The sequence below is a fragment of the Gopherus flavomarginatus genome, chromosome 24, assembly GCF_025201925.1.
Source record: "Gopherus flavomarginatus isolate rGopFla2 chromosome 24, rGopFla2.mat.asm, whole genome shotgun sequence".
Classification (NCBI taxonomy): Eukaryota; Metazoa; Chordata; order Testudines; family Testudinidae; genus Gopherus; species Gopherus flavomarginatus.
In genome coordinates this window covers 7361577-7372917 of record NC_066640.1, presented here as the reverse complement: position 1 = coordinate 7372917, position 11341 = coordinate 7361577, and the positions used below count along the sequence as shown (strand labels likewise).

General features: G+C 48.4%; 1 protein-coding gene across 1 annotated transcript; it reads right to left on the bottom strand.

Moving 5' to 3' along the window:
- Positions 1 to 5346: 5346 nt before the first annotated feature.
- LOC127040372 (myb/SANT-like DNA-binding domain-containing protein 2) lies at positions 5347 to 7664 on the bottom strand. The gene is made up of 2 exons (XM_050934468.1): positions 6950 to 7664; positions 5347 to 5921 (listed from the first exon to the last, which is right to left on the bottom strand). Exons 1-2 carry the CDS (start codon positions 7488 to 7490, stop codon positions 5848 to 5850), a joined length of 615 nt encoding a protein of 204 aa, XP_050790425.1. The 5' UTR covers positions 7491 to 7664; the 3' UTR covers positions 5347 to 5847.
- Positions 7665 to 11341: the final 3677 nt, after the last annotated feature.

The following is an 11341-nucleotide window of genomic DNA, read 5'->3' as shown; positions in this document are numbered from 1 at the left end:
GTCTACTACGGGGACTATCCTGCCATAACCTCAGTGTAAATGCAGCCTAGAGTGACAGAAGGGGTTTATCTGTCTCTGTAGGAACACCACCTCCCCAAGCAAAAGTATCTAGAAGGACAGAAGCATCTATCTAGCTGCATCTATACCAGGGGTTAGATCGATTTAACTACAGCTGAAGCTGCTGGGACCGGCTTTTTTTGCTGGAGTTCCGAAAATAGACCAGCTCTCATGAATTGCTTGTATCAAATTTTGCATCAAATTAATTTTCCATCAAAATTCTTGTTCAAGAGCATATATGCTTGTGACTAACATAGGCTAGAAATTCTGGGCCCAATTCTCCACTGACATCCATGTTTTGTAGACTTTTACCCCTTTGCAACATGGGTGTAAATCATTTGCAAATCATATACCCACTTGGCACTCACTTTGTACAGTGTAAATGACAATGCAAAGGCTGCATCCAGACTAGGAAAACAAGTTGTGTTAGAATGTGTTCATAAACATGTTTTAACTAACAAACAGGATTTGGGGCATAGTAAAGATAGTGGAAGCGGAGTTAAAAAAATAAGCTGGTCATGGTTGGCTTTCGTGTTATACAGTGCTTGTGACTGTTCTCAGTTGACGTGCGTGTGTGTGTTTTCTCCGTGTGCTGTCTCAGCTCTACGCAGATAGCTAGCCCAGCAGACCCAGAAAGACCACAGACTCGGTTCAGTGGCGAAGGTGCTCAGCCAGCTATTGCCCTCAAGATACAGGTTTAGCTCCCTGGATCAATATCTGCAGGTATACTAACACACTGCAGGTGTTCTAACACACGAGTACCCAGTGGCAAGGACTCAGCTCAGTCAACAATGGAACTTTTTGCTGACCCCTAGGCTGAAAAAGGGGTTAAGGCGAGATAGACCCCCGCCCCTTCACCACCTGAATTTGTACTTTACTCCTGATGTTTCAGACAAAACATCACTCACGATTCATCACTTCTGCCAACCATGGATCTTGTGCTTGGTTGGGGTGTAGTTGTGCTAGTCTGGAATGTGTTTACATATTCGGTTTGTTTTTAGCAATGCTAACATTACCTGTGCCAAGTTCATGTACCAGACAGTGAACTTGCAGGCAAACATCTGCTTTTTTTATATAACTTTTGCTGACTTTGGTTAAGGCCTCGGGCCCCGCACCAGGCACCATGCTCCAGGCTCTCTCTTTCTACTGCAGTGAGAATCAGACTGCAAAAGGGGCATTATTTCAAAGTGACCTGAACTTGACTCAGTAGGGTCAGATTCTCAACTGGTGTATATAGGGGTTGCTCCAGTGACTTAATTTAAGCTGCGGGAAGGGCGGCCAGCACATTAGGGTGACCAGACAGCAAATGTGAAAAATCGGGATGGGGGTGGGGGGTAATAGGAGCCTATATAAGAAAAAGATCCAGAAATTGGGATTGTCCCTATAAAATCGGGACATCTGATCACCCTACAGCACATTCCTCGTCCCGCGTCACTTCCTGCAGCCACCACTGGCCTGGGACGGTGAACCGCAGCCAGTGGGAGCCGCGATCAGCCAAATCTGCGGACGCAGAAGATAAACAAACCGGCTCGGACCGCCAGGGGCTTTCCCTGAACAAGCGGCGGACCGGCTTTGAGAAGCACTGGTGTAGAGTCCTTATTGAGAATGACAGACAGTCAGGCCTGCTTATGTTTAGAAACTATCTTGTGACCATTGGATGATCCTGTTCCCATTACCTCTTCCTGACTCCCAAGCTGTTTACCATCTTGTTTCCTGAGTTTGTGTATTCTCTTGTGCTGCACTTAGAGGTCTGTCAGCTTCCAGGTTTACATTTTTCCAGTTATCTTGCATGTCATTGGCCGGGAGTGCAGTTGGGGCGCTGGCAACCAGTGATAATGATTCTGCAGCAGGAACATTAGTTAACAACTCCGTGGATGGCGTGTGAGTTAGAACAGGCTCCAGTTCACTCTGCATTGGCTCTGCAAGACAAACATGAGAAAAAAGTGACCTAGATCAGGCTCCGCTTCTTAAGTCAGCAGACGTGACTCACTCCACATGGGGAACAGTCTGGCTAAAGAAGAAGGTGCTATTTTTACTTTCATTTTTCTCTGCACAGTGCAACATGTATTTATTGAAGCTTCTAACTGGGGGGAGGAAGGTGACATAGGGCAAACACTACTTCCCCCATTCACAGGGAGGCTAAGTGACTTGTGCCAGATCACACAGGAAGTCTGTGCCAGAGCTGGGAAGAGAGCACTGCTCTCTGAGGCAACAGGCCCCCCCTGCATCCAGAGAACCACAGCCCCTCTCTGATAAACAGCTTCACATCTACGGTGCTTGTGTTATCTGTAAAACATAGTCAACTGGGTCAGGTGCTTTGAGATCTACAGATACAAACACAGCAGGCCCTGATTCTCTCTTACTCTGCACCTTGTCCAGACATTTATACTGGCACAAGGTGGGCATTAAGTGCTTCCATCCTGATTTGGTAGCATTTCACCCCATTTTGCAATGCAGTAAATGACTGCACTAGCTGCAGGTCATGGGAAACCAGGCCCTATATCTTGTGCTTACACCAGGAAAAAGTGGGTGTTTTACGGTGAGCTAGTTAACATACTGCAAAATCCTGGTGTAGACAAGGCAAGTTGTCATTTTACTTTGATGTGGATGGTAGGTTGGGGGGTGTCCCTCAACCAGCCACATCTATCTTAGGGTTTTACCTTGCCAACCATCACCTTCCACATCAAATCAATAGTGAAAGCTAATCCTCGAGTTGACTTCCTGGAGTCTCTGGCTTTTCTTCATCTTTGGGGTCAGGTTTTGGTTTTTGGCTGCTTGGGGTAGGGGTCAGGAACAGATGGGAGTGTCGGTATTGTGAATGTCTGTCTTATAGTGGAAAAGATTCTGCAAAGAGGAAAGTTTTACAGCATTCCCTCACTATGGTCAAACTGTATTCATCTGAGCTTCAGAAGTTTGTTCCACGGCCAGATCCCCTTCACTCTCAAGTGCTTAGGCCTGGACTTTGTGAGCTGAATTGTCTTGGAGGAGTACAGCTGAGGTGGTGGTTCAAAGCTACATTGAGGTTAAAAAAAACAACCAACCAACCAAAAACCCTACACTGCTTTATGCTGGGATACCAGCACATCCCCTGGCCTGCGCTGCTTCCCGCAGCCTCCATTGGCCTGAAGCAGTGAACCACAGCCAGCGGGAGCCACAATCGGCCAAACCTATGGACAGGACAGGTAAACAAACCAGCCCAGCCCACCAGGGGCTTTACCTATACAAGCGATGTCCCAAGTTTGGGAAACACTGCAATAGAGGGAAATACTTCACGAAGGCTATAGCCATCCTGTGGCATTCACTGCTCCACGGGGTCAGAGCTAATTACTGGGGCTTGATTTAAAAAGGGGTGGGTCAGCTCTGACCTTCAGCTCCCATTCTTGGCTACCAATTCCTGCTCCAGCCATGAGGCATGACAATGTGTGATGCTGTGCAAGTTGCGTCTCTGTGGGTACATCTATACTACAGGATTATTCCGATTTTACATAAACCAGTTTTGTAAAACAGATTGTATAAAGTCGAGTGCACACGGCCACACAAAGCACATTAATTCGGCGGTGTGCGTCCATGTACTGAGGCTAGCGTTGATTTCCGGAGCATTGCACTGTGGTAGCTATCCCATAGTTCCCGCAGTCTCCCTCGCCCCTTGGAATTCTGGGTTGAGAACCCAGTACCTGACGGGGCAAAAAACATTGTTGCGGGGGGTTCTGGGTACAGCCTCACCCTCCTTCTGTGAAAGCAGCAGACAACCGTTTCGTGCCCTTTTTCCTGGGTGACCTGTGCAAACGCCATATCACAGCAAGCATGGACCCTGCTCAGATCAATAGCGCAATCGTGGACGTTGTAAACACCTCGCGCATTCTCGTGCAGTCTATGCTGAACCAGGACCTGCAAAGCCAGGCGAGAAGGAGGTGGCTACGGCAGAGCGGCGACGAGAGTGATGAGGACATGGACACACAATTCTCTCAAACCGCGGGCCCTTGCACTTTGGATATCCTGCTGGTAATGGGGCAGGTTTTAGCCATTGAACGCCGATTTGGGGCCCAGGAAACAAGCACAGACTGGTGGGACCGCATAGTTTTGCAGGTTTGGGACGATTTGCAGTGGCTGCGAAACTTTTGCATGCGTAAGGGCACTTTCATGGAACTTTGTGACTTGCTTTCCCCTGTCCTGAAACACCATAATACCAAGATGAGAGCAGCCCTCACAGTTGAGAAGCAAGTGGCGATAGCCCTCTGGAAGCTTGCAACACCAGACAGCTACCGGTCAGTCAGGAATCAATTTGGAGTGGGAAAATCTACTGTGGGGGCTGCTGTGATGCAAGTAGCCAAAGCAATCATTAAGCTGCTGCTATGAAAGGTTGTGACTCTGGGAAACGTGCAGATCATAGTGGATGGCTTTGCTGCAATGGGATTCCCTAACTGTGGGGGGGCGATAGATGGAATCCATATCCCTATCTTGCCACTGGAGCACCAGGGCACCCAGTACGTAAACCGCAAGGGGTACTTTTCAATGGTGCTGCAAGCACTGGTGGATCACAAGGGACGTTTCACCAACATCCATGTGGGATGGCCAGGCAGGGTTCATGACGCTCGCGTCTTCAGGAACACTACTCTGTTTAAACGGCTGCAGCAAGGGGATTACTTCCCAGACCAGAAAATAACAGTTGGGGATGTTGAAATGCCTGTAGTTATCCTGGGTGACCCAGCCTACCCCTTGATGCCATGGCTCATGAAGCCATACACAGGCAGCCTGGACAGTGGTCAGGAGCAGTTCAACTACAGGCTGAGCAAGTGCAGAATGGTGGTAGAATGTGCATTTGGCCATTTAAAGGCACGCTGGCGCACATTACTGACTCGCTCTGACCTCGGCTAAATCAGTGTCCCCATTGTTATTGCTGCTTGCTGTGTGCTCCACAATCTCTGTGAGAGTAAGGGAGAGACCTTTATGGTGGTGTGGGAGGCTGAGGCAAATCACCTGGCCGCTGATTACGCGCAGCCAGACACCAGGATGTTTAGAAAAGCACACCACGAAGTGGTGCGCATCAGAGAAGCTTTGAAAACAAGTTTCATCACGGGCCACGGTACGGTGTGACTGTTGTGTTTGTTTCCCCTTGATGAACCCCGCCCTTGATTGACTCATTCCCTGTAAGCAACCCACCCTCCCCCTTCGATTACAGCTTGCTTAAGGAAATAAAGTCACTATCGTTTAAAAATCATGTATTCTTTATTAAAAAGTCATTATAAAAAGAGGGAGAGAACTGACAAGGTATCCCCGGTGTGATTTGGGAGGAGGATAGGAGGGAAGGAAAAGGTCACTAAAAATATTTCAAAGTAATGACAGCCTTTTGGTTGGGCTGTCCACGGGGGTGGAGTGGGCGGGTGCACGAAGCCTTCCCCCATGCGTTCTTACATGTCTGGGTGAGGAAGATATGGAACATGGTGAGTGGTGAGGGTGGTTACACAGCGGCTGCAGTGGCACTCTGTGACCCTGCTGCTGTTCCTGAAGCTCCACCAGACGTCGGAGGATGTCAGTTTGATCACGCAGCAGCCCCAGTGTTGCATCCCGCCACTGCTGATCTTCCTGCTTACACCTCTGATCTTCCTGCTGCCACCTCGCATCTCGAGCTTCTCTCCTCTCCTCACGTTCGTCCCTCCTATCCTCATGTTGGTCCCTCCTGTCCTCACGTTCACTGGCATCTTTCCTGTAATTTGATACCACGTCCTTCCACTCATTCAGATAAGCTCTTTTATTGCGGGTTACTTCCATCATTTCCGAGAACATTTCGTCTCACGTCTTCTTTTTCCTCCGCCTTATCTGAGATAGCCTTCGGGATGGAGTAGGGAGGCTTGAAAAATTTGCAGCTGCGTGAGGGAGGTAAAAAAGGGAGAGAAGTATTTTAAAAGATTCATTTTACAGAACAATGGTTATACTCTTTCACAGTGAACAACACTATTCACCTTACACAGCACATGTCATTTCACTACAAGGTCGCATTTTGCATCTTAATATTGAGAGCCTGCGGCTCTGGTGTTAGAGATCTCACAGACGCAGGTCCAGGCATCAGAATTCAGCTTGCATGCGTCCATGGTAAGCCATTGTCTTTCGGCTTCTGCAGCCTTCATATACACAGTGCCCTCCTTTCCCAAATACCAAGCAAAGCCCGTTCAGTGCTGCTCCTTTCCTGTTAACATGCAGCAGCAGAAACCACCCCCCCATCCAATTCTCTGGGATGATCGCTTTACCCCTCCCCCCACCACGTGGCTGGTATCATGGAAGATCACTGCTAATCACCTGCCTTCCTCCCCCCACCGCGTGGCTGGTAGCAGGGAAGATCCCTGCTAGCCAAACGCAAAAAAGCTCAGCGCCATTCCCCTCCCTCCCCTCCCCCCGCTTGGCTACCTGTAAGGAAGGATTTCTTTTAAGCAACGGGCAAACAGCCCAGTAGGAATGGCCATCTCTGTCCCCTTAATTATATTCCTGAATTTCAACCAGGTTACCATGAACGATATCACTCTCCTGAGGATAACACAGCGAGATAAAGAACGGATGTTGTTCGAATGCCAGCAATCACCGGGACCATACGCAGCTAGGCTTTATCATGCAATGATACCAGATTACTTGCTACATGCATGGCATGGTCAAGTGTCCTACCATGGTGACTGGAATAAGGCTGCCTTGCCCAGAAACCTTCTGCAAACGCTTTTGGAGTACCTCCAGGAGAGCTTCATGGAGATGTCCCTGGAGGATTTCTGCTCCATCCTCAGACATGTTAACAAACTTTTCCAATAACTGTACTGGCCGCAAATGCATCCCAAGTCCTCAGGGCAAATCAATCATTAAAAAACGCTTGCTTTTAAACCATGTTTTATATTTACAAAGGTACACTCACCAGAGGTCGCTTCCATGGCTTCACTGTCTGGGCTACTGGCTTGGGAGGGTAATTCCATCTGGGTGAGAAAAAGCTCCTGGCTGTTGGGGAGAACGGAGTGCTGTGTGCTGTCTGCAAGCTCGTCCTCCTCTTCCTCCTCCTCATCTTCCCCATCCGCAGAATCCTCAGCCATGGCTGAGATTACCACCCCCACCTCGGAATCCATGGACAGGGGTGGGGTAGTGGTGGCGGACCCCCCTATAATCGCATGCAGCTCAGCATAGAAGCAGCATGTTTTCGGCCCTGCCCCGGACCTTCCGTTTGCTTCTTTGGTTTTCTGGTAGGCTTCTCTGAGCTCCTTAACTTTCACTCTGCACTGTGCTGAGTCCCTGGTGTGGCCTTTCTCCATCATAGCCTTGGAAATTTTTTCAAATATTTTTTCATTTCGTCTTTTGGAACAGAGTTCTGTTAGCACAGAATCCTCTCCCCATATAGCGATCAGATCCAGTAGCTCCCGTGCGGGCCATGCTGGAGTTCTTTTTCGATTCTCAGGAGACTGCATTGTTACCTGTGCTGATAAGCTCTGCGTGGTCACCTATGCTGGTGAGCTCTCCAGGCTGGCCAAACAGGAAATGAAATTCAAAACTTTGCGGGGCTTTTCCTGTCTACCTGGCCAGTGCATCCGAGTTCAGATTGCTGTCGAGAGTGATCACAGTGGTGCACTGTGGGATACCTCCCGGAGGCCAATACCGTCGATTTGCGGCCACACTAACCCTAATCCGATATGGTAATACCGATTTCAGCGCTATTCCTCTCGTCAGGGAGGAGTACAGAAACCGGTTTAAAGAGCACTTTATATCGATATAAAGGGCCTCGTTGTATGGACAGGTGCAGCGTTAAATCAGTTTAACTCTGCTAAAATTGGTATAAACGCGTAGTGTAGACCATGCCTGTGTCTCACCTTCCATATATGTCAGATGGAGACCGTAAAACTGGTCTATCTTGCACTCGGGGACCATGAGGATAAATTCACATTTGTTAAACTCCCCATGATCCTTGGATGGAAGGTGTATGTATTATTGGCAATTCTTCAGACTAGAGCAAAGCACACTCCACTGCAATGCAACTGATTACTGGGGCAACTGTGCCCAGGAGAGAAGGATTTGTTCCCAACAGCTGTAGGGGATGAATTTACACTCTGCAATGAAAGAGATTAGCTTTAATTGGCACATGGACAAAAGTTATTACCAATTGGTCATAAAATGACCCAGCCCTTTTTAAATCCAGAGCAGGGGTAAGAGGGGAAAGGCAGTGAGAGACAGGTGGGGAAGAGGAGTGGATGGGGGCAGGACACAGGAGGGGAAGAGGTGGCGCCAGGGAGGTTCTGGCACTCTGCTGGAGTGTGCCACCAGATCATCTTCCATTCTCAAGCATTCCATATTTCTCCCCTAAACAGTAGGTATTGGCCAAGGACAACGGCAGATGCAGGAGCAAATGGACCATAGGCTTTATGTTCCCAATTTCTTAAATGCTGCTTATATGCTCTGCTGTATCAGTAATCGGGAGCATTTTAGATCACTGGCAGTAAAGTCTAACTTAACAGCCCACTGGAGTCAGCCTCCAACACAATGACTCAGGCAAACTGTAGTCATGAAAAAAAGTGCAGTATCCTGATGTTCTGTTCAAAATTAAGATGAGTAGGCAAATGTCATTAGGTTCTTTGGCAGCTAATATCTGTGTGAGGAGGCTGCTGGGTGGCTGGCTTCCTTACTACAAAGTTACCACATTTACAATATCAGAGGGGTAGCCGTGTTAGTCTGGATCTGTAAAAAGCGACAGAGAGTCCTGTGGCACCTTATAGACTAACAGACATATTGGAGCTTAAGCTTTCGTGGGTGAATACCCACTTCGTCAGACGCAGTATTCACCCACGAAAGCTCCAATGCGTCTGTTAGTCTATAAGGTGCCACAGGACTCTTTGTCGTCACATTCAAAACGAGGAAGTTGGTGTCGGTTAGAGTCTCTCCTCTGTAGGTGGCAGGACAGCAGGAGTGAGACAGAGATTGGCTGCATACCTTTCCACTTTCTGGAGACTGTAGAATCATAACAAAAGACAGGTGGGGACACACTTTCCTTCACTGGAGATAGTAAGATCTTTTATGCTGCACGTAGCCTTGTCTATCATAGCAAACTTTTTAGCTTCATACTGCTCCACCAGTAGCAGGAATGACGGAAGTTATAGTGTAGATGAGACTCAGCCATTTTTGCTATCTTATCATCTAGCCCTACTTAGCATCTCTGGAGTCATACATGGGAGGAGAGTTAACTGAGTCCAGTGTCCTATCTAGTAGGCTACGCTACCTTTTTGCTGCTCAATATTTCCACTGTTGCTCTTGCTGCCAGGGCGGGCTAATGTTTGCAGCTACAATGTTTTCTAGTGTAGATGGAGACTATGAGTTTTGTTTTGCACTGCACTGAAAGCAACAGTATGTTGCTAATTAGTTCCTAATTGTATAGCGGAAACATCTACTCTGTTCTCTGTTGCAACATTTGATATGCATATTAGGATTTGAATAATTTTTATGTTTAGAGACACTATATTTTTGGTAGAAACTTGGAAGAGAGTACTGTGCTGTATACAGGGATAACTATTGCACCTTTAAGAAGAAAGTAAACACTGTAACTTGTATCAGTAGTTCAACATTGCTGTTACAGAGTGAGACACACACCGAAGCTACGTCTACACTACGCACCTTTTAGTGACACAGCCGTGCCGCTAAAAGGTGTGCTGCATAGCCACTCTATGTTGGTAGGAGAGAGCTCTGCACCGACAAAAATATTCCACCCCCAATGAGAGGCGGGACCTTTGTCAATAGCAGAGGGTGGGAATGCCTTGCTGCTAAATGATGAATTAGTACTCAGTTGAGCCCTCAAGGGTTAACACATTGTTAATGTAGCCTCACACTCTACAAGGCAGCATGAATGAAGGGAGCAGACACAATAGAGGCATGGCAGTGTGTGCCATCATTCCCTGTGGAAACTGAATGTGATGATGAGCCCACCCTATCCCACTGGAGCACACCGCTCCCTCCACTTTCCAAAGTGCTCTGTGTGTGTGAGACAGACACTGTGTGTGCATGAGAGAGAGATTCAGGGACATGCAGCGTGTGTTTGTGTGAGAGAGAGGGAGAGAGAGACACACACACTGTGTGTGTGTGTGTGTGTGTGAGAGAGTGAGAGAGAGAGAGAGAGAGAGATGCATTACCCCTTTAAGTACGCTGATCCCACTCTAAGTACACTGCCTTTTTAAGTAGATCAAGAAGTTGAGAAGGCAGCTGCTGCTGCCTGCAAGCTCCTTCTGTTCTGAGCCCTGTCATGTCCCCCCCCTCCTCTGTGGAGATGGGTTATAGGAGCAGGGGGAGAGCAGCAGCAGAACACCCTGACATCAGCACCCCTCTTCCCCCCCACCCCGTGCACAACAAGCTGGAGGCTCCCAGGAACAGCTCCAAGGCAGAGGGCAGGAGCAGCACACAGCGGGCGGGGGGGGGGGAGGGGAGAGTGTGTGTGTGGCACTTGAACTGCCTGGCGATTGACAGCCTGCTGGGCAGCAGCTGCACAGGGAACTTGGGGGCGGGGGGGGGGGGACTGCCAGCCCACCCTGATTCCAAGCCCCCATCAGGCTCCAATGGGCTGTTCTTCCTGCATGCAGTGGACAAAGCAGGTAGCTGCCAAACAGCGTTATAAGGGGGTACTGCACAACTTTAAACGAGCATGTTCCCTGACTGATCAGCGACATAATAACTTTAACCAGGATGACGTTAAGTGAGGTGTTACTGTAGTCCACATAGGGGCAATCCCTTTGCAGCTGTCCTGAGCCCCCACATTAATAAACAATTTGGCAGTCTGTGGGTGGGGGTCTCCTTCCTCTTTTCTTCTTCAGCACTTTGTAGCCAGTAGTACCCCATCTTTGCTGCTGTAGCCAGTAGTACCCCATCTTTCCTCCCCAGGTCATGTTCTTTAAATGAACATATTGTTTTACTAGGGATACCAGCTTCCATGAACCTAGTGAATTTAACAGTGGCTTCCAAAATAGTGGGTTAATGCCTCTATGCCCAAGACCTAGTGATTTTGGGGAAGCACTGCAAAAGCTGTTCCAAAATAGTGAAATCCATGATCTCCCCAATTCCTCACTCACCCGGCCTCAGCCACCCAGTGGTCCAATCCAGTAATTTGTGCAAAGCCCCTAGGTCTTGCCCTGTGACCACCTTGCTGCCTAAAACTTCTGGCTGTATCCTTCTGCTGACAGACCCATCTGATCTAAAATGGCTCCTTTCATGGTATCATAATCTGAGGCTTTTTCATTGCACAGCACCCTATAAACAGCTTGAGTTTCTCGTGAGAGGTTGATGGGGG

Excerpts from the sequence above, each read along its gene's own strand:
- LOC127040372 (XM_050934468.1), bottom strand. The coding sequence starts at position 7,490 with ATGCAGTCTCCTGAGAATCGAAAAAGAACTCCAGCATGGCCCGCACGG. Across the intron at positions 5,922-6,949 it reads AGCCATGGAAGCGACCTCTG|CTGCAAATTTTTCAAGCCTC; the intron begins GTGAGTGTACCT and ends TCCCTCACGCAG.